Source organism: Mytilus galloprovincialis, chromosome 7, assembly GCF_965363235.1.
Source record: "Mytilus galloprovincialis chromosome 7, xbMytGall1.hap1.1, whole genome shotgun sequence".
In the NCBI taxonomy this organism is placed as follows: domain Eukaryota; kingdom Metazoa; phylum Mollusca; class Bivalvia; order Mytilida; family Mytilidae; genus Mytilus; species Mytilus galloprovincialis.
This window is the reverse complement of record NC_134844.1, coordinates 5,304,392-5,328,840: the sequence shown is the minus strand read 5'-3', so window position 1 is coordinate 5,328,840 and position 24,449 is coordinate 5,304,392. Positions and strand designations below refer to the sequence as shown.

At 32.1% G+C, this 24,449-nt stretch overlaps 1 protein-coding gene across 1 annotated transcript in view; it reads left to right on the top strand.

The window, feature by feature from the left end:
- LOC143084102 (uncharacterized) overlaps nucleotides 1-20,284 on the top strand; it is a 35,066-nt gene extending 14,782 nt beyond the window's left edge. Inside the window, exons 12-25 of the mRNA XM_076260509.1 lie at nucleotides 42-242; nucleotides 2,291-2,830; nucleotides 3,640-3,731; nucleotides 4,470-4,532; nucleotides 6,082-6,137; nucleotides 7,002-7,146; nucleotides 7,652-7,805; nucleotides 8,049-8,094; nucleotides 9,040-9,132; nucleotides 9,949-10,043; nucleotides 10,426-10,515; nucleotides 14,076-14,240; nucleotides 15,517-15,717; nucleotides 16,774-20,284. Of these exons, the coding sequence (XP_076116624.1) occupies nucleotides 42-242; nucleotides 2,291-2,830; nucleotides 3,640-3,731; nucleotides 4,470-4,532; nucleotides 6,082-6,137; nucleotides 7,002-7,146; nucleotides 7,652-7,805; nucleotides 8,049-8,094; nucleotides 9,040-9,132; nucleotides 9,949-10,043; nucleotides 10,426-10,515; nucleotides 14,076-14,240; nucleotides 15,517-15,717; nucleotides 16,774-17,322 (2,490 nt within the window). The 3' untranslated portion in view covers nucleotides 17,323-20,284. The remainder of the gene's footprint in view (nucleotides 1-41; nucleotides 243-2,290; nucleotides 2,831-3,639; nucleotides 3,732-4,469; nucleotides 4,533-6,081; nucleotides 6,138-7,001; nucleotides 7,147-7,651; nucleotides 7,806-8,048; nucleotides 8,095-9,039; nucleotides 9,133-9,948; nucleotides 10,044-10,425; nucleotides 10,516-14,075; nucleotides 14,241-15,516; nucleotides 15,718-16,773) is intronic.
- The last annotated feature ends 4,165 nt before the right edge of the window (nucleotides 20,285-24,449 follow it).

The following is a 24,449-nucleotide window of genomic DNA, read 5'->3' as shown; positions in this document are numbered from 1 at the left end:
AGCCTGATTTTAGCTCAGTTTGGTATGCACTTTACTTTTAGGTAACCAAGGAAACTTGTATTCCACTAATGAGAGCAAGTACTCAATTTGTACTACCAGTCATAAAGAAGAAATGCTCAGAGGAAATCAGTAAATACATTGACCCTAGCAATGTCCTTGACATCTATCAAACTTCTGTGGAATTGGATATACCACGCCTTATAAACAGTTGTACAAAGTATATGGCTGATGAATATGAACAGGTTTGTTTAATTATATTATCTTATGTGTCCTGTGTTTATTCAGTTTGTGACTGTTGTCCAATTGTTTTGTTGTGTAAAGAAAACAAAAAATAGTAAACTTCCCCCTATATTTGTGTAACAGGAGCAGGTCCCAGTACACGGTGGGGTTCGGTTGGGACTAGTCCTGGACCGTGTAGTGGAGTACCTGTCCTGGTTCGTATCTCTCAGATGCTTGTATAGGCTTTGAAAAACAAAGATTTAAAGTACAACTTTTATTATAACAAAGTACAAAATTTAATCAGCATACAATATCAAAACAAATTATACTTATTTATTTACTTATCTAACTGAAAACCAGGATTCCTGTGACAATCGACCTACCGGGAGTATCTATAAACAAATTATACTTATTTATTTACTTATCTAACTGAAAACCGGGATTCCTGTGACAATCGACCTACCGGGAGTATCTATAAACAAATTATACTTATTTATTTACTTATCTAACTGAAAACCAGGATTCCAGTGATAATTGACCTACCCGGAGTATCTATCATACAAATTATACTTATTTATTTATTTATCCAACTGGAAACTCGGGTCCGTGTGACAATTAACCTACTGGGAGTTTCTATAAAATCGTCCTAACAAAACTTATCTAAACCAAAAAAAAAGAGAGACTCTATATAAACCACAAAATTGTGCAAGTTTAAATACCAATATACTGGATTGAAACAATCCTCTCTGGCACTAAACTAAGTAAACATTATCAAAGACGAGAACTGCATACAATTCCCTCGGTTAACATATCTGTTGTCTTTAGACATGAACCAATGAATACAAGAAATATATGGACTTATATAGTAGAAAAAATATAACCTTTTTGACTTAGATGAATCCTTTACAGTTCACAGGTTTTACTATGTAAAATACCTAGCTTTCCGATATAAACATATCATGCTCTGATTGACTGAAATATTTATCAATAGACCATTGAAATTAAGTTACTAAAAATTCCTGCTTCTGCACGAACTAAATCCAACTTCCAGCTTGATAGTAAAATCAGCTGAGAATAAAATGAATGAAAACTTCAAGACTTTGAGTAAATGTGGCTCTAAAACCTTTATAATTAACGAAAGGGGATAAAACTAAAAATAGGTAAAAAATTCTGAGAAAATTCCGATAACTTTGAGCCCAGATAGTTAATAAAATTCATATTTATAACTAAATTATAACGATAGCAAAACCACAACTGTCACATTTGTATAAATTTTCCTGACATAGGAAGTTTTCAGCAAAATTTCTAAAAGATGTTTAAAAAAAGTTTTTTGTTTTGTAATCAAATCCTTGTACAGTGTTAAGGAATTTTTATATTTCATATTTTAAATATTTGAATGTTCAATTTACTGAGGATTCTCTATATTTTTAAAGATTCTTTCTGTACAAACCAGCCATTTTTAAGTCTCTGATCTATTTTTGATCAAATGTGTGTCAGAAAGAGGTCAGATTAAATTTATAAACATTCAGTTGCAAAAGAGAGACCAAAGATACCAGAGGGACATTTAAAAAAAACTCACAAGTGACAATGCCATGGCTAAAAAATAAAAAAAAAAAACCACCAACAGACATGCATAGAATATAGCACACAAACACAACATAGAAAACTAAAGTGATCGACACAAATCCCACCAAAAACTGGGGGGAACTCAGGTGCTCTGGAAGGGTAAGTAGCAAATTTCCTGAGACAAACCACATTCAAGATACAATATAGCATTGTGGAACTTGCTGGTGATAAGATAGTCCTTCTTCTGTTCATTGCAGGGAAGATAAAATAACTGTTATCTGTATGATTCAATTAAAGAAAAGAAAACAGTAAAAGTCGTATATAAAATTTAGTACACAAAACATTTTAGCAGTAGAAGCCTCTAAATTTCCATTATTGCATGTTTAATCATAGATATATCTACATTTGCCTCAGACTACATCCTTGTAGCAGTATAGCATATTGATTAATTAAAGTCTTTATTATTTTTTTTTGTAAGGTTACACTGTAATACTTTTTTTTACAGATGATTACATTTCCTGAGTTTGAGATGTTTATTAGAAAACAGTTATCTCCCCTAATGAACGAAGGTACACCATTTGATCAAATTTCTTTCTTCATGGATTTCCAATATTACCTACGACACGAATGTTCAACATGGGAGGAACAGAGAACAGCCAATGAAAAACTCCAGAAACTGAATTATCTACTAACGCATAGAATAGGATTAGATGTCAGTATACCCCTGTTCCAGGTCGGTCAAACAAGGCCAGAACCTGTCATTATTGTTGGTCATCGAGTTTTATCCAAAGAGGAAGTTAGACAAAGGACGGATGACACGTATTGCAAGCGACGACAGGAGGAAGAGGAAAAGAAAAGAAAAGAGATTGCAGAGGAAGTCAGACGTAGGAGGGAAAATGAGGAACAGAAACAAAGACAGGAAGAAGATGAAAAGAATAGAATAAAGAATGAAGAGAAAGAAAGAAATAGGAAAGTATATGAAGAATTGAAGCACAGACAGGAAGAAGATAACAATAATAGAAAACAGACTGTACCACTCTCTCAGGTTATTATTATTATTGTCATCCCTTCTGATCATATTTTTGTTTTAGCTCCTTAAAGACTCAAATATTTAAACACGCTTCCTTGAATTTTCAATTTGGGGGTTTTTGATTTTCTGATGATCCAGAAAAGTGCTTCAAACTGCCAAATTCTAGAAAAGTGCTTCAAAAAACTTTCAAATTCACAAAGTTTGATTTCCATATTCAAATTAAAAAGGTTTATAGCATGAACATTTTACTGTCAATAAAAATGAATAATTATAACATTCAAGATTAAGGGTAATTGTTTCAACAGATTTAATGGCTTTTTAAGTGCAGAGAATATTAAAAGTGAATAGTCTGGCCTGCTCAAATAACTTACTATATATTTCTTTGCCCATGACAGAACATATGAAAATGAATATTCTGTCCAGCAAAATTCTTTTAATCTTGCCAAGCAAATTTTACAAGTTACCACCCATCACTAACTTCTTGTTGTTTTTGTTGCTTTTTATGCCCCACCTACGATAGTAGAGACTAAATGCCAAATTAGAGATTTTACCCCAATTTCCACTGAACATAGAAAATGATAGTGCGAGTGGGGCATTCGTGTACTGAGGACACATTCTTGTTGTATCATCTTATACACATGCTTTATTACTCTTATCAGGAAAAATATCTCTGAAATTACAAATAAAAGAAATTTGTAGAATTAATGTATAGAATCATTTACAAGGAAACTTTGAACAAAACAACCAGATTTAAGTGTTACAAAATTAGAATTATGTATTTTATTGTGCCTTATCCTTATTTATTTTTATTTGAATACTTTCAGGGTAAACAATCAGCCAGATATGGAAGACAGAACAGTCGAGACTTGAAAGATTTTTTTAGAAGTGTTCGACTAGGTGATGTTAGTGCTATCAGGTAACTTGGATCACAACACACTGACTTTTTGTCACAGTACAAGTGTGTAATGTATTTACAGTCATATTAGGTGTCCCTAAGACTGTAAGATTAATTATAACTGTCCCTAGATAAACCAAGTAGGAAAATTTCCAAACAGATTTTTTAACTAATAGCCTTAGTTTAATTCATTAATTAAAATAGAAAAAAAAACAAGTAGCCCTGGTTGAGTGTCATATGGTATTTTGAACCCCCTTGAAAATTGACCCCTTGGTCAAAATACCATATGGAAAAACCAGTACATTCACAATGCCAACCTCTGAAACCTTGAAACAGCTATAAAGGGCCCCAAAATTATTGTGAAACCATTCAAATGGGAAAACCAATGGTCTAATCTATATAAAATAAAAAAACGAGAAACGAGAAACACATATAAATTACATAAACAAATGACAACTACTGTACATCAGATTCCTGACTTAGGACAGGTGCAAACATTTGCAGCGGGATTAAACATTTTAATGGATCCAAACCTTCTCCCTTTTTCTGAAACAATAGCATAACATCACAACATAGAAAAACACACGATAAAATATCAATTGGCAGGCTTAAGTCAATCAAAAAACGTACATCAATACAGTATATTATATCATTTTCTAAACAAATTACTCACTACAACTTCTTTGACTAATCATTTTACCACTTAAGAAAATGTATTTTTTTATATATATAAACTGAAGTTTGTTCATTTTTTTCTAGATGTTTCATAGAAGGTCAGGGCATCAATGTTAATACTACTGACGCTTGGGATAATACTCCATTGTAAGTTTATTAAGTGCCAGTATTTACGTTTGTCCATATTCTAGTTACTGAATGGTACTAGAAGTCCTGGTATGAATGACAATGATACAAATCCACCAGAGATCAAATGACATAAAAGTTAGCAAACACCATATACCGCATAAAAAGCCTGTAATGACAAAGGTAAAACAATCCAAACAAAAAAACTAATGACCTGATTTATGTACAAAACCGTAAAAAAAAGGCAGCAGTCCTTTTGCGCCAATTACTGTTTCTCAGGGCTATCATTTGCGCCAAATTTTGTTTTCAAAATGTATCAATTGCGCCAATATTCGGAACTCATTTGCGCCAATTTACCTGTACACATATCTATCATGAATATTAATGATTAATTTGTATTCATATGTTTTGCTTAAAAAGTATCATATGTTTGGAGATACTTTACAATGAAGATGAGCATCTGGAGTGAAATGACTTGAAATGCATTGGACCGTCCATGTACAGAGAGAGAAGAAAATGTATTGCTTTGCTGAATATTTATTACAAGAAAGAGAAATAAAAGAAAATATAATATTTTGCTGATTATGTGTTAGCCAAATATATTAACTTCACAGTGCTTTGTTCCCAGCATCCGTATGGACTGAAACTCTATCTTCTGCAAGACGTACCAGTAATGGATCAGAAGCATTCCACAGGAATTATTATGAACTGTTTTTATGCATTTCATCCTTCAATGTTTGTCTTTTTGCAGCAGAAGTAAGAAGAAAGAATCGTTCAGAAAAGGAAACATTTGCCATGTAAACTGCCGGTTCCAAGTAAAAAAAAAAGGAGGAGGGAAGTCATTTTTCTTCTAATTGGTGCAATCATATGTTTTATTTTTGGTGCAAATGATACCATGTAATTTTAAAACAGGTGGCGCAAACGTAGCATTAAGGAAAAAAAGGTTGTGGCGCAAAAGGACGCATTTTTGGCGCAACGGATCTCTCCCAAAAAAGATATACAGCAACAAGTGACCACTAAATTACAGGCTTTTGACTTAGGAGGGTCTGGAAACTGTTATATATGCCAGTCTTGTCCTAAACAAAAAGTATTTTTCCTAAACCAGTAATTGGGATTTAGGACAAATTTAGGACAGACAAATACAGTTTGTTGCAGGTTTTATTTTAAAGATAATAGCTTTAATAGGGTGGTATTAGGAGTACCTCCATGTCAATAACGGAAAAAATTCACGCCAAATGATGTAAACAGTTTTGGTTCATGACGATAAAATGTACACTTTCTTTTTGACAATAAAAAAAATCAAGTGATCGTGATGAATCATGTTAAATTTTTCCAAAAATATCAGTAACTGTAATTAATTGAGGCCTCTGACAATAAGAATATTTTGACGAATCATGTTAAAATTTTAACTAATTTGAAGCTAATGGAAGTTAAAAATGACCATTTCAACCCTGACGGTAAGGGGCATTACTACCCTCATATATAGTTTTGCACCATACAATAATTGAATGAAATTCTAAGAAATATAAAACACTTTATTGTGGTGATAATCTTTACCATTATTGTACAGGTACTTGGCTTGTTTGTGTGGACATCTGAATGTCGTCAAATATCTCCTACAGAACGGTAATTATCATCACTGTTTTGTATGATTATATTTGTCACAAGTGTAAAAAAACAGGGGGAGATACCAAGGAGACTATTAAAAACCAGACGCTGGTGAAAAAAAACAACACCCATTATGGGTGAAAGACAACCACCAATAGACACAACTACAGTTCAAACACTACATTGAAAGCTAAAGATTGACCAAACCAGAACTTCACCAAAAACTGTGATGCTGTGAAATGTCTGCAGATCCTGCTCCATTAGTGACACTAGTAATAAGGCATCAAACAATAAAAAATTGATTAAAGGATCTTGTCTTTGTTGGCTAACCCTAAAACATCACAAAGTTTAACCACAATTGTAAAACTAACCCTAGAACTTTTTAATTTGTCATTTAGTCTCTTGTGGAGAGTTATCTCATTGGCAAGTAATACCACATCTTCTTTTTTTATATTGACTAACAAAGGCCAGACACTCTTGACTTGGGACAGGCACAACAAATTGGCAGGGTTAAACATGTTTAGTTAGATATCAACCCTCATCCTACACCTGTAGCCAATAAAAATTAAACAAATTCACAGCAATATGCACAGTAAAGTTCAGTTTAAAACAATTCTGAGTCAGATGTTAAAACAGGTAACAAAAAAAACCCTAAGCAAAATGACAATGGTACATAAATTAAGAAAGAACTACTAGCAGTTGCTGACATAACACAGCTCTAGACCTAAATTGACTGATTGAAAGATTATGCCTTCATCATATGAAAACCAGGCACAATTCCTCCCGTTAGGGGTTTAGTATCATACCATCATAAAATATATGAGAAAAACCTAAGCATTGAGCATTTTGTTTTAAAGTGGTATTTTTTTTATATTTTCACAGGAGCGAGATATGACACTAACAGTGTAGACAGTCAGAGATGCTTTCTGTCTTCTTTGACTAATGACATCAGACAAGTTTTAAAGCAGTATGAATGTTCCTTAATTGTGGAAAGTACAGATCTTAAATATGTGGAGTATTTACAACAGTAAGACTTTAATTAATATTCTTCTTAGTTAACACAGCAAAACAATGAAAATAGCTAGCTGTGTGGTAAACAGATGGTTAATCATAACACATGATTTATTTGTTGAAGAACAAAAAATGAATTGAAATGATATCCTTGTTTATTAATAACACATAAAAAAAGCAGGTTTAATCGTTTCAACAGGTGCCAACCTTCACCCTAACCTGATAACAATAGTGTAACATTACAACATGAAAAGACACACTATAAAATATCAATTGAAATGGCTTGACTCAATCAAAAGGCATATAAACAAAAACAGTTAAATATACACTGAATGAATAAGTTTGATCTATAACACAATAAAAATTAAAAAAATATCAAAATATCAAAAAGACAACTTCAACCTAGGACAAAATGTCGTTAAATAAAGTAACGTACACAGGTAAATTTAAATATAATAAGCACATTTTCAAGCCCTAAACTATAATAAATTGTTTAGTAACTTTTTCGTTTAATGTTTCAGGTTATATGAGAGACAACCAGGATATGACATTGAGCTTGAAATCCAAGGTCAACTATATTTAGCACATCGTTGTATTTTGTCTTTGAGGTGTAGATACTTTGCGGATTTGTTTCGAAATAATACAAATGGCAGGATAGTATTATCACATAAACTTGTAAGTCAAATTTTTTGTTGTTTATTGTTTTAGTATAAATTAGACAGTAAGTTTTCTTGTTTGAAATGTTTCACATATTATCATGTTGTTGCCTTTTATATATACAGTAGGATTTTTGCTCATTGTTAATGGTCATATTATTTCCCATCCTTGTCCTTTAGTTATTAATGGATAGTTTTAACTGTTTAATTGGAACTAATTAAACTATTCCTTATTTTTATTTTTATAACATTTGTTTTACAGATGTGCACTGATGTTTTTGGACCAATGCTTCGTTTTATTTATACAGGTAAGGATAAATCCTTTGTTTTATTTATACAGGTAAGAATGCTCACATTAATAAACCTGACTGTTGGTGCAATATGTATTTATGTAAATCCTAATCAGTCTGTCAGAGTCTTTGAATAATGCTGATATGACTAGGTAATATGTAAATGATATTGTAAATTTATTTGAGGATTGAATAATTGAAATAAATAACTTGAATGATTCTAACATAACAGAAATTTATATATATATAACATTAACAGTACTAAATTTACTGCACCAGGTGTGCATTTTGCCAATTAATGTCTCTTCAGGGATGCTTGAAGCCAAACAAATTTCAAATTCTTATACAAATGTGAAAGAGGTGATAAAACCAAAAAAGACAAAAAACGAAAACCAAACAGTTTCATATTACAGATAAATCTGAACCAAATGTCCTAGACTTACATGTGCCTTCCATTCCAATGCAATATATCAAAACTATTTTTCTATGACAATTTTCTGCAGTCGTATAATGGTATGATGTTGTTGTTGCGTTCATTGTCTGAAGACATTTGGTTTCCAGACATTTTGAAGACTGTACCTTGACCTATAATGGTTTACTTTTATAAATTATGACTTGGAAAAAATCATAAGTTGTGACTTGGATGGAGAGTTGTCTCATTGGCACTCAAACCACATCTTCCTATATCTAATAACCTGAGTATAAGTGTAAGGATCTTCATGAAAATTGTACCACAAGGTTCCATACCACAAAAGGAAGTTTGGGAGTGATTTTATGGGTTATCGTCTTAACTGTGTAGGAATTTAGGGCAAAAAAGGGACAAAAAACAAACATTTTTTTGTTTCAGGACAATAACTTGTGTATGAGTGTACAGATCTCTATTAAATTGTACCACAAGGTTCAGACCAGGAAAAGGAGTTAGAGCTATGCATTTTGTCTTTTAATCTGTTTATTTTATTACAGGTAGATTGGATATTGAAAAAAGACAGAGGGAAAAGACAATAGCATTAGCTAAGTTCTTACAGTTTAACAGTTTAGCTGAAATCTTAGAAAGAGGTGAGAATTAGGGCTAATTACCCTTGTATTTGTTTTACTCTAAGTAGGTCAAAATCTTAAATTTATCAATAATTTTAGTGTTAAATTTTAAAAGAGTCTTTACAACAGTAAATTATTCGCAGCTTTAACTCAGATATTGATTTTTAAATTTATTTTAAACATATAATCAATTCTCTAAGGTCAATCTGTTATCTTTCATTGTATTTGCACAAAATGTACAAATCAAATTCTTTATTTACTAATCACAGAGCCCTTTTGGGCATTACAAAATTTAACACTATCATTCACACTTTCGTATCCATCTTTCTCACTCCGCTCGCAATTAATTAGATTAGATACAGTAAAGCAGAACATACATAACAGTCATCATATAAAGAAATGAATCATAAAAGTCCAGTTTGTGAATAATAAATCTTTCATCAGGTACTGAATGACTAAATCTTATACACCTTATCACTTTGTAGTCCAATCTATAAAAAACAGTCACTTTGACAACTTCCTGTATGGGCCAAGTTTCACAAATACAAAGGAAATCAGAAATGAGCAGATGGAGGGAAAAGTTTTAAAAGTGAACATTTTGTAATTTCGATAGATTATAATCCTATATTTTTAAAGTAAAGTCTTAAAGATGTTTTGTTTTGAAGTGTTTACCATGGTTTAAACTGTCTCTGAAATTTATGTGCAATGCATTGTTTGAACATGGCCCCAGATAGTTTGTGACACCATGAAAAAGTTGTGTAATTTCATAAGATCCATACTGTAATTGTTTAATGTTATGAATAGAAACAAAATTTATTGACACTTAATAAATTTCAGATAAAAGTTTACTTTTGATACAACATTGGCAACTTTTGAAAGATTTAAAGAAGGATTTTGGTTGCTTAGTAACATCAGCAGTACCTTCATCTATAGTAAGTAGTAGTCACTACAATAAACATTAATTAATGAGGGTATTTTATAAACAAGCTGTCATTAACACATATAATCCTATATAAAAAGGGGGGGGGGGGATATCTGCATCTTTTATAAAAGAAACAACAACAAAAGCAGTTCATTAAATTTAGAAATTATTGGGTGCATTTCTTATTGCAATGGCTGAAGAATTGACAGAAATCAGTATTTTTTTTAAAGACTTCAGGAAAATCTGAATATAGATATATGTATTAGATTTCTGAGTGAGAGTACCCAATCAGTCCCATGGGTGATATAACAAATGAAAGGACTGATGTAAACAATGAGAAAACCCCAAGAGATAACAAAATATGTAGCAAATGTTATTTTTTTCTGTTTTAGGCAGCTGAGAATGAAGCTTGTGGTTTGGATGTTAAAACATACCCAGATATTATATTTGAAGTTCAAGGTCACTCATTTAAGTGTCATAAGGTCAGTCTATAAACCAGACTCAGGAAGAGGATCTGAGATGTCAGTTTAAAATCTATTTAAAAAATATTCTGCCAGTAGGTTTTTATTTGCATACAAGATTTTATTCCTGGACACTATAAACAAATGCAGGGGCTAAAATTAAAGTGATCAAATTCTAAAGATTAAAAGAGTAGTAGAAGTAAATTTTAATTGAAAAGTCTTAATTTTATATTTCACCTGTGTTAACAAATGGTACAGTACTGAACAGATGGGCTGCAAGACTCAATTTCCTTATTATTTGGTGATTGGATTAAGTTATCTCTAGCACCAAGTTTTACCCTTGTCTGTCTGTTCCTACACCCCCTAAGTCCCAAAACTGGTTTCAGTTCTCCAACTTTAGTTTGCCTCAATCAAATATTATGATACTTAAACACAATGCCTATAACCACATAATACATATGAAGTATGAATTTTGGTGGCATCACTTTTACTGTTCTAGAGTTATCCCCTTTACAAATGGAAAATTGATGAAACTTTAGTTTGCCTCAACCAAATGTTATGAAAGTTATACACAATGCTTTTTATCACAAAACTCAGTTTAAGTACAAATTTGGGTAGCATCACTTTTACAGTTCTTGAGTTATGATGACCCTATTTTTTTTTACATTATATGCAAGCTAGGCATCATCTGTGTCCCATGGACACATTCCCTGCTTATTTAGGTTTAAAATCTTCAAACTTTTTGTTAGAATGAATAATCATTTTTATACCCCACACAGAGATGCTGTTGATGGTATAATGTATAAGTATTTGTCTTAATACAACCCAGAGTTGGGGTAATTGTAATTGTAATCGTTGATCAGCTGTAATTGATTACAATTTTTCAAGTAATCAGTGTAATCATTAATCAGCCTTAAATATCATTACATGTAATTTAATTTAATCAATTACTTTTTAAATTAGCCTGTAATCCTGATTACTTTTTGATTACATTCTGATTTCAATGAAAAAAATCTAAAACTGTGTTTATGTCAATTAATGAACCTTTTTGTTATTCATATTTAAGTCTCCCAAACAAAGTTTGGAGACTTATTGTTTTTGCTCAGTTCTTATTATTTTTATTATGTCACCCGATCGACAATGTCGGGTGACATATTGCTTTTCTTATGTTTCTTTGTTATTATTATTATTCTTCCACCTTTTTTTGTCCGACAGGTTTTTTGGAGTAAAATGGAACCAATCTTAATGATAATTCACTATAAGGAGGAACACAAAATTTCGGGTTGCAGTAGGGTCTAAGACCATAAAAAATGGCTGCCGTTTCCATGGAAACGGAACAATTGTGAAAAATTCCAGTTTTTGGTTTTGTGAATAATTTAGAGATGCTTAAACTCAGAATCATCAAATTTTATCACAATGTAGGTGCCAGCCATATATTGGTTTTGGATGATATTGGCAATCATTGGAACCACTATGTTGCCATGGAAACTACCCCAAAAATTTCAAAAATTTCAAAATGCTCCAAATTTTTGGAAACTTCATGGTAACGATGAGCAACTTTGGTAGATGCGTAATTTGGCGTTGGAATTTCCAAAATGTCTGCCGTTACCATGGAAACAGTGCATAAGTGTCAAAATGCTCTAAAAACCTCAGGGTTTGGTGAATAATTTTGGTATGCTTGAACTTGAAATCATCAAATTTTTACACAATATAGTTGTCCACTATACACAGCTTTTGAATGATTTTGACAATCATTGGAACTCTTCTGTTACCATGGATACAGGACCAAATATGTCAAAAATTTCAAAATGCTCCTAATTTGATCAAACTTAATATTAGTGTTGACTGGCAAGTCTGGATGAGACTTTTGACTTTGGAATTTCCAAAATGGCCACCGTTGCCATGGAAACTGCAAAAATATAAAAATTCTCAAAATGCTATGAACTTAATGAAACTTGATATTATTGTTAACTGGCAAGTAAAGATGAGAGTTTTGACTTCGAAATTTTCAAAATGGCTGCCGTTGCCATGGAAACAGCAGAAATGTGAATTTTTTTAAAGTGCTCTGATTGTACTGAAAATTTTCAGAAACATGTATTGCCATGCATATATGTGCATTCACTGTTAAACAATTTTGAGATGGCTTCTGCTTAGTGGCAATTTGGGGGAAGGGTGAAACGGTATAAATATGAAATACTTTAAAATGCTCTGAATATACTGAAAATTTACAAAAAGATGAATAGCCATACATATTTGTGCATTTACTGTTAAACAAGTTTGAAATGGCTGCCGCTTAGTGGCAATAGGGGGAAGGGTGACATCCGCTATTGCTTGCAATGGCAATTCTAGTTATTCTTCTTTTTCTTTTTCTTTTTCTTTTTCCGCCACTTTAAAAAATGAACTTGTCCGCAGTGTTTCTCCAAAACCACTTGTCAGATTTACTTAGGATTTCATAAAATGTTAGACTAACATGTCTAGGTGAGCCATCAATCGTTCGTTTGTGCATTGGGGTCTATTAAGGGGTATTTTGGGGGGCTAAAAGAAGGGAGGGGTTTACTATAGAACCCTATGGGATTTTATTTTAGAAAATTTTCAAATGAATATAACTTTAAAACTTTAAGTGATAAACACACACAGTCTTCAGAAATGATCAAGTGACAATAAAACAAATCACGTGAAATAAAGGGGAAATCTCTAGGGGGTCATCCCCACCCCCTTAAATTTGAGAATATGCTATTATCTTGTAAAGGGTCTAAATCCCCACCCCTAAACCATGTATATTCTTGAATGGGACGATAAAACAAATTTAATGAATTAAAGGAGAAGTCCCTGGGGGTCGTCCCCACCCCGTTCAATTTGAGAATGTGCTATTATCTTGTAAACGGTCCAGATCCCCACCCCTAAACCATATATATTCTTGTAGGGGACAATAAAACAAATCAAATGAAATTAAAGGGAAGTCCCTGGGGGTCACCCCCACCTCATTCAATTTGAGAATGTGCTATTATCTTGTAAACGGTCCAGATCCCCACCCCTAAACCATATATATTCTTGTAGGGGACAATAAAATAAATGAAATGAAATAAAAGGGAAGTCCCTAGGGGGTCACCCCACCCCCTCTTGTTTGAAAACTTGTAAACGGTCAAGATCCCCACCCCTAAACCATATATATTCTTGTAGGGGACAATAAAATAAATGAAATGAAATAAAAGGGAAGTCCCTAGGGGGTCACCCCACCCCCTCTTGTTTGAAAACTTGTAAACGGTCAAGATCCCCACCCCTAAACCATATATATTCTTGAATGGGACAATTAAACAAGTCAAATTAATATGGGAGCTTTGTTTGGGAGACTTCGTAACAGCATCCTGTTACAATTACTTCTTGTTAATAAATATTTTACATGTTAAATTATTTTTGTTTACTTTAAGCATGCTAATTGATTTGCATACTTCAGCAAAAAAATAAACTGTTACAGTATTGAAAATTCATCATTAGCCAAAGCAGACATATACTACAATTATATGTCTCTGGCCTTGTATTACAACCATATAAGTAGTAAGTAATATATTTTTGTATTTCAGATATTTTTCTATGGGAGAAGTGAATTTTTCAGAGAAATGCTAATCGATAAAGAAGACGAGCAGCCACCATCCTATGGCGATTATCTCCCTGCCATTAAATTAGACGATATAACAGCAGATATATTTATCCAGATTATTTCGTTTTTGTATACTGAAGAATATGAGGTAGGTCAAGAGGCATAATTACTGAGCAGAATGTGTTACATATCTATGAGATTTGAAGCTTATCTGTCATATTTAACATGATTATACAGCATTTCCGTATGTTAATTGTCGTCTTTTGTTCATATGTCCATCTGTTTGTCCATCTGTCTGAAACACATCAATTCTCAGTGACAGTATGAAATTAAGCATGCAAATGTGGAAGTCTTATTTGTCACCATGTTCTCTTGAACATTTTTTAATAAAAAATTTTTAACAATGACACCTTATAAACCCAACTCCTCTGAGACCATTTTACAGAAAGCTCTTATAGTTTACAGGATTGTTTGCCATTATATATATTTGTTCATTTTTACAGGAGTTTTGTAACCTGAATAATTCAGTCCTGCCCCATAATCGACCTCTCTTACTTGCAAGGGCCTGAATTCCTAACACGATACAAACTCTTAAAGAATCCTGGATATGTGATTGGTGTCCTATAGAAGAGGTGACCAATCAGAAATCAGCTTAATTTTATCAAGATATATAAATTTCAGGTTAATTCCAAATGATTCATTGTCTATGCATCCATGTTCTATGGTCGGTTTGTTGTTTCTTTGACACATTCCCCATTTCCATTCTCAATTTTATTTAATGAAGTAATTGCGGATCAGCGGAAGATAGAAAACTCTCATACTTAGTATGAGACTAGGAGTGTTTAACCATGAGGTATCAACATTTAGGTTCAGTCTTTGGTTTCAGTTTATCTAAACATCAATTACTTAGTAAAAAATTCAAGGAATTTTATGAAATTAGGACAATCACTTGTTAATGACCAAAATACAGTATACAGAGCAAAATGTTTTAATTTATATTTTCTTTTTCTGCTATTTTACTATTAAATGGACTAGCTTGTAACACATCAAAAACTTTGTCAAACCATCATAGCATTTTTTGAAACTTTTTTATGATTATGATATATTTTCAGTATTTTTCTGATAAGATGAATTTTACAGTTAACATTTACTGACAGTCTGGGAATAAATTTGTTTGACTTATTTGTAAACTTTCATGGATTGTAATATAACTTGGACAGAAGCTTATTTTCAAGACCAAGAATTAGCATGAAAAAGAGTTCAATTTTTTTTTTAAAATTCTGTATTTTACTGATAAGTTTGGCTCACTTTTTATGTCAATGTTACACTTTTACACTGACAGCAGCACCGGTAGGCGAGACACTGGGTTCCACGGAACCCCTTACAAATTATTTTCTAAGCTTTACTGTACACTTTACTTTTAGGTAACCAAAGACAATTGTATGTCACTAATGAGAGCAAGTACTCAATTTGTACTACCTGCCATAAAGAAGAAATGCTCTGAGGAAATCAGTAAATATATTGACCTTAACAATGTCCTTGACATCTATGAGACTTCCATGGAATTGGATATACCACGCCTTATCAACAGTTGTACAAAGTATATGGCTGATGAATATGAACAGGTTTGTTTAATTATATTGTTCATTTAGTAAGGCATCCTAAGCCTAGTATCTCTATAAATTTGTAAGATACAATGATTGCTGAAACCAAAGTAAGAAGCTTATAAAAGATCAGCTAGTATATATAATACTTTAAATTATTAAATTCATGGGGCCAAAACTGTAAATTCTCCTTTCATACTACATGTATCAGCTTTTGACTCCTTGATATTAGTTTTTTTTAACAGGTTACATTTTCCGTAGTAAAACATTCTTGTATCTAGTTGAGTAAGAGTAAACTGAAAGAAAGAAAAATTTTATTACTATCTGATTTTTTTTGGGGGGGGGGGGGGGGGTTGGCTGAGTTAATTTTCCCCAAAATTTATATAAATTTTTCAGAAGGAAAGTTTTCAGCAAAAGTTCTAAAAGTGGTTTAATATAAGTTTTCTGTAATCAACTCCTTATTCTAGAGTGTTTTGGAATTTTTATATTTCATATTTTAAATATTTAAATATTCAGTGAACTGTAATTTATAAACATTCAGTTGCAAAAGAGAGGCCAAAGATACCAGAGGGACATTCAAACTCATAAGTTGAAAATAAACTCACAACAACCAATAGTTCACAAACACAACATAGAAAAGTTAAGACTCAGCATGAAGCCCACCAAAATCTAAAACTGATCTCAGGTGCTCCAGAAGGGTAAGCAGAAAATGTTTCTGAGGCAAACCACATGAGAGATATACGAAAATATAGGAAAATTTGTGATACTTACTGGTAATAAGATTTCCCTCTTCTGTTCAGGGAAGGAAAGAAATTTATAAAATAAATGGAAAATAACTGTTATCATTGTATGATTCAATTTAAAAAAATAAAAAGGCAAACAATTATATAATATTTTATTATATTTGATAAACAGAACAATTTATCAGTCAAAGTCTCTCCATTTCCATTATTGCATGTTTAATCATAGATATATCTACATTGGCATCAGACTGCAACTTTGGTCATTATAGCATGTTGATTAAGATTTTTATATATTTTCTTTGTAAGCCTAAAACTGTAATACTTTTGTTTTTAGATGATTACATTTCCCGAGTTTGAGATGTTTATTAGAAAACAGTTATCTCCCCTAATGAACGAAGGTACGCCATTTGATCAAATTCCTTTCTTCATGGATTTCCAATATTACCTCCAACATGAATGTTCAACGTGGGAGGAACAGAGAACAGCCAATGAAAAACTCCAGAAACTGAATTATCTACTAACACATAGAATAGGACTAGATGTTAGTATACCACTGTTCCAGGTCGGTCAAACAAGGCCAGAACCTGTCATTATTGTTGGTCAGCGAGTTTTATCCCAACAAGAAGTTAGACGTAGAATGGAAACTGAGGAACGGAAGCACAGAGAGGAGGAAGATAAAAAAAATAGAAAAAAGATTGTACCGGCCATTCAACCTGTTATTATTTCTGGACGGCAAAATTTATCCATAGAGGAAGATACACAAAGGGGAGAAAATGAGGAACTGAGGTCCAGTCAGGAGAAAGAAAATAAGCATAGAAAAAAGGGAAATATAAATACTTGTTGTTTTGGCAGAAGAAACTGTAAATCATGTATAATCCTGTAGCTTTGATACTCATTAATGATCATTATAACTTGATAGTTTTTACATTACAATAAGTGGAGATTGCATAATTTTATATTCAGCTGGGGCTATGTGATCCCTCTGAATTATAATTGGAATAATTTTAGATTGAAGATGTATCATGAACTAACCATGTGGTTTATAAATTACGGGAAGATAAAACAGCATTTTATTATCTGCCACCAACTTTTGACAATGTCATGTAATTTATCTTTAAATTAAAAAGAAGGGTCTAACTGCTACTTAATTTTAAGTTTACACTTGTATATAAATCCCTTGTAAATCAAAATTTATGAAATATTACTACTTGTGTCTATTTTTCAAGATGTACATAGACAACGGTTAGCAACACAGGCTCATTTATGGAGCCTTTAGTTTAGTTTTGTGACATTTACCTCTTGTGACTGCAAATCCTCTAACACAGGTAAGTTATTTGGTTAAACATGAAAAACATACTGAACAAGAATGTGTCCCCAGTACACAGATGCCCCATCTGCACTATCCTTTTCTATGTTCAGTGGACCGTGAAAATGGGGGGAAATCTCTAATTTGGCATTAAAGTTAGAAAGATCATATCATAAAGAACAAGTGTATTAAGTGTCAAGTTGATTGGACTCCAACTTCATCAAAAACTACCTTGACCAAAAACTTTAACCTGAACCAACGAACGAACAAACGAACGGACAGACGGAAGAATGGATGCACAGACCAGAAAACATAATGCCCATAAATGAGGCATAATGAATGGGGCATAATAAAAGGGGCATACAAATTTTCGACAAAACAATAAAATAGCTTACCAATGATAGTTGCTTCAAATATATCTGTCAAACCATGCAAAAATAAATTGTTAATTAACATGAACATTATGAATTATTTTAATATTATGCATACTGCTTGTTTGTTTTTATTGTTTATTTGCATCTACTACATGTAAACCTGTGTATCAATCTTAGTTTAAACCAATTTTTTCTTTCAAATATTATATTGCTATACAATAAAAGGGTTATTACATGAATATTGGGGAATATTGTCTCTTGTAGAACATATATTGCACTCGCAAGCTTGTGCAATATAAAATTCTACTCGGGACAATATTCCCCAATATTCATGCAATAACCCTATATTATTATCATTGACGTTATTAATATTCTTGTTGTCAATTTTTGTTAGACTTTTGTATTTTAAAACATCAAATAGTGCCATTTTTTGTTGTCATATTGCTTTTTATATTTTTATCACAAGAGTTTCTAATCCTACATTTTACTTCAGATTAGAATGAAATTTTGACAGTTTCTTACTCCAATGTTCCATTGTGCCTTAATTTCGTTCATACATGTAGATGCCAACGATATGGAAATGTTCAATATTTGTTACAAATTTTACTTGTTAAATCAAAAGTTTATTTGTTAACCTTTAAAATTGAGAATGGAAATGGGGAATGTGTCAAAGAGACAACAACCCGACCAAATAAAAAAACAACAGCAGAAGGTCACCAACAGGTCTTCAATGTAGCGAGAAATTCCCGCACCCGGAGGCATCCTTCAGCTGTCCCCTAAACAAATATATACTAGTTCAGTGATAATGAACGCCATACTAATTTCCAAATTGTACACAAGAAACTAAAATTAAAATAATACAAGACTAACAAAGGCCAGAGGCTCCTGACTTGGGACAGGCGCAAAAATGCGGCGGGGTTAAACATGTTTGTGAGATCTCAACCCTCCCCCTATACCTCTAACCAATGTAGAAAAGTAAACGCATAACAATACGCACATTAAAATTCAGTTCAAGAGAAGTCCGAGTCTGATGTCAGAAGATGTAACCAAAGAAAATAAACAAAATGACAATAATACATAAATAACAACAGACTACTAGCAGTTAACTGACATGCCAGCTCCAGACTTCAATTAAACTGACTGAAAGATTATGATTTCATCATATGAACATCAGGCACAATCCTTCCCGTTAGGGGTTTAGTATCATACCATCATAACATATATGAGAAGAACATAACCCGTGTCATGCCAACAACTGTTTTTAGAATAAATGTGTTTAGTTCCGACGCAAAGACCTTATCAGTGACTCAATATTAACGCCAAAATATGCAATCTTTAATGACTTGACAACAGTATCGTAATTATATCCCTTCTTAATAAGTCTATTCAAAGGTTTTGTAAGTTTCTGAGGTGAATACTGACACCTTTGTGCTTTATAAAGAATATTTCCATAAAAAATTTGTTTATTGTGCTTGTTTGCAACTGTTTTCAATATTATATATTTTGAAACAACTAACAATATATTGATGCTTCATCCACTTATCCTCATGTCAGTATAAACATGTTTATATAATGACCTGCAGGTTTCTCTAGATTTTACCAGTACATCCACTTATCCTCATGTCAGTATAAACATGTTTATATAATGACCTGCAGGTTTCTCTAGATTTTACCAGTACATCCACTTATCCTCATGTCAGTATAAACATGTTTATATAATGACCTGCAGGTTTCTCTAGATTTTACCAGTACATTCACAAACTACATTGATTTATAGTTGAAATGATAGTGTTATCATATTAATTCATACTAGGTTGAGTTTTTTCACAATTGAGATTATCAGTTTTTATTTCACTGGGAAATCATGATGATTCATTGCAAACAATTAAATGTAAGCATTTATTGTGACCTAGAATGTCAAGTTTTATTTGATGATTGTTATATATTGTTAATTTGTTTGTTATATTTTCTGAACTGTATCAATCAGTAATATGAAACATTTTCTTTTATACCAATTTATTTTTACAAGTTTTAGTGATTACACGGTTGTGTATTTAAATAATGTGATAAATATAGTTTTATATTAGTTATACTGTTGTCTTTTTATATGTTATTTATTTACTTTACACAATTTGAAATAAAAGTAATAAATTCAGCTTGACTTATGTTTTGTATAGTCTGTCCTACATATTCACATTAAGAACTGCCTTTAGGGTTTCCACCCAACCTCAAGCTCTGTAAGTGTGGGTTACATTTTGCCACTGGACATTAAGCAACCTCTAATGAATCATCATATCAAAGACTGTTCATAAAATTCTAACAAAGGCTGTATACAACTTATAAAACAGATTATGGAGACCAATTATGAACTAACTGATTACACCTTATTGCTTTTTGGAAATTTGCGTCGCTTGACACCAGAATCTTTGAACTATTGACGTCATACATCATTGTGGCATCAGATATTTTTTTTTACTGCACTGCGGGTAAACTATCACATTGTTTCCCTTTAATACAGTCACACAGTGACCCCCTATGGCCGATACACATAATCATCTTAAAACATAAGTTTAAAGGAATTTCTTTGAAGAAATTTAGGATATCAATACCATTTTTAACTGGATTTTTGTGACAAAAAAGTCGGTTATTGATTTGGGAATGTACGGCGGGTGGTCGGGCGGGTGGCAACCAAATGTTGTCCGTGCATTTACTCATGAACCGTTCAACCCAAGCTTTTCAAATTTTAATATGTTGTTACAAACAACAAAATGAAGGTCAAGTTAAATAAAGACGATTTTTACTTGTACCGTTCAGGAGTTATGGTTCTTGAAAGATTGAAAAATGGCATTTCCAGTTGTGTCCGTGCATTTACGCATGAACTGTTCAACCTAAGCTTCCCAAATTTTAATATGTTGTTACTGATGACAAAATGGAGGTTAAGTTCAATAATGACGATTTTGACTTTTACCGTTCAGGAGTTATGGTTCTTGAAAGATTGAAAAATGGCTTTTCCAGTCGTGTCCGTGCATTTACTCATGAACTGTTCAACCAAAGCTTTTCAAATTTTAATATGTTGTTACTGATGACAAAATGGAGGTCAAGTTCAATAATGACGATTTTGACTTTTACCATTCAGGAGTTACAGTTCTTGAAAGATTGAAAAATGGCATTTCCAGTGGTGTCCGTGCATTTACGCATGAACTGTTCATCCAAAGCTTCCCAAATTTTAATATGTTGTTACTGATGACAAAATGGAGGTCAAGTTCAATAATGACGATTTTGACTTTTACCGCTCAGGAGTAATGGTTCTTGAAAGATTAAAAAATGGCTTTTCCAGTCGTGTCCGTGCATTTACTCATGAACCATTCAACCTAAGCTTTTCAAATTTTAATATGTTGATACTGATGACAAAATGGAGGTTAAATTTGATATTGACGATTTTCACTTTCACCGTTCATCAGTTATGGTTCTTGTGATATTGGCAGGATACAAATAAATGTTAATAAATCCGGTTTGCTGTCGTTGTGACAGCCTCTTGTTTGTTGTTACGTTATTCACATCAAACATTAAAAGAAGAATGTCAAGTTTTTGTGGGGTTCGTATGTGTTGCTCAGTTTTTAGATTTATGTTAATATTTGTATACTGTTGATGGTCTTGTTTGTTTTATTGTTGTCAGTTTGTCTATGACTTATGAGTTTCAATGTGTTATTGTGGTATCCTCGGGACTAATAATAAACTGGAATAGTGACATAGTATATGCCACACAAGTAGAAATCTAAATAACCACCAATCACTGGAATATATACAATACTAAATAAAATTGAGAATGGAAATGAAGAATTAGTCAAAGAGAAGTTAAAATGCTAGTTAAAGTTATACATAATCATCTTAAAAGAAATTTCCTGTTCCTCAAGCTATATTGGTTTTAAGAGTAAGAAAATAAAGCTGCTAAACTGTCTTATAAACATTGGAATTTAGCAAAATATCAATAACATTTGCAAGTATAACTGTTAATTGCAATGACTGTCAATGCTTGAGGTAAGATGGCTGTTCCATTAATATTAATTGTTCAAGAATTGGTGTCTCAGAAAAAGAATTTTGGATAAGTGATTAAAGCTACTGTTTTGATCTATAACTTGAAACCAGCAACACATTTTCTATGGAGAATTTTACTACCTACATTCATGAGTTCAAATGCCATTAGTTAGATGTGTAGATCTTAAGGAAATAATTTGACTACAATATCCATAGTACATAATGAGGAATATAAGCATCTTCTCTGATTCTGATATTGAACTTAGACCTCTTTTAAACTGAGTTTTATTGTGTGTATTGCTTATTCTACATTGGCTAGAGGTATAGGGGAGGGTTGTGATCTCTCAAAACAAGTTTTTGTGTCTGCTTCAAGTCGGAGCTTCTGGCCTTTGTTAGTCTTAAATGTCTTTTTTTAATTTTAGTTTATTAATATGTTATGGAGTTAAGTGTGACGTCTATTTTCATTGAATTAGTTCACATTTTGTGTAGGGGCCAGCTGAAGCCAGCTTCTGGGTGCAGGATTTTCTCACTACACTGTCACTGGTGACCCATTGGTGTCCTTTGGCTATTTTCTGCTCTTTAGTCAGGTTGTTGTCTCCTTGACACATTCCCAATCTCCATTCTCTATTTATCTAAGACAGAAACATATGAATATATGAAAGGATGGGGTTCAAGCCTCTCCATACTCTATAATCCTCAAAGAGTCTGAACAAGAACGTGTCCATAGTACACAGATGCCCCACTCCCACTATCATTTTCAATGTTCAGTGGACCTTGAAATTGGGATAAATTGGAATAAAAATTAGAAAGATCATATCATAGGGACCGTGTGTACTAAGTTTCAAGTTGATGTGACTTCAACTTCATCAAAAACTACCTTGAACAAAAACTTTATCCAAAACTTTACCCTGAACTTCACACTATCATTTTCTATGTTCAGTGAACCATGAAATTGGGGTCAAAACTTTAATTTGGCATTAAAATCAGAAAGATCATATCAATCATGGGGAACATGTGAACTAACTTTCAAGTTGATTGGACTTCATTTTCATCAAAAACTACCTTGACAAAAAACTTTAACCTGAAGCGGGACGAACAGACTGAAGAACGGATGGACAAATGAATGAACGAACGGACCCACAGACCAGAAAGCATAATGCCCCTCTACTATCGTAGGTGGGGTATAATAAAACAATATTTAAATTGTAAAATTTTATTATTCGTAATAAATGCAATATGTATTGCTTAAAAAATGTCAACAAAAATAAATTTATGGAATGTCATTTTACAAAACTAGTGCAAACAAAAACAAAAACATAAAAATCCAACATCCAATGTCAATACAATATTAACATGCATGCTTTCACCAATGAAATAAAATAATATAAAAAATATGGAGATGATACTTCTCATAAATCATCTGCTATGTTAAGGCCTAAAAAAAAATTATATTAAAGAGATCAATAAAAAATAAGTTAATTATTGTTGTATGGGTACTGTCATAAAAAATATGTTTTACTAAGATAACAATAATTCATTTGCCCCCAGTTATAAATGAATACAAACGAGCCTATTCTCACAAAGAAATCTACCCTCTCAAATATCAACTATTAAATTAACGAAGACAAGACTGTTAGTGAACATCAGTACTTACATTTCACTGTTTGCATATTATGTATTATTATAGTATGTAAAGAAATTGAGATCATATAAAAATCTGACTATACTTTGTGTTGGATAATTAGACAGGAAAATAATAATTATAAGAAATAAAGTGAATAGTTCTGCATACATCAAACTAGAATCTGACAATTTCAGAAAATATGATTTAGTGAGACAAAAATAATATATTGTATAATATTAGTAATATCAATCTGCCTGAAATAAAGCCGAAATTTACTTGATTGCTTGTTATTGTGATTGTGTCACAAAGTAATGAAGTTTACAGATTTCTATTTTTAGATATAAAAAAAATATAAATCTCTTTTCTATCAGTTGTTTTCAGTGTACTTCGAAAAATACAGTATAATATCTTGTAGTAAACAAATTAAAGTAAAATAAGATATATTAATTTCATATATATAAATCATACTTGGTAAGACCAAATTTTGATAGTAAGGATTTATTTAGCAAGTCACAGTAAAGGGAGATAACTGCAATCTTAATTTGGTATCAAATAAAAATTACTGTACTTCTTATATTTCAACATTTGAAATTATTATAATGATAGTCAAATACAAATAAAAAAATACAAAGCCAGACTGTACCATTATCAGTTGGTAAATAATATCTCTA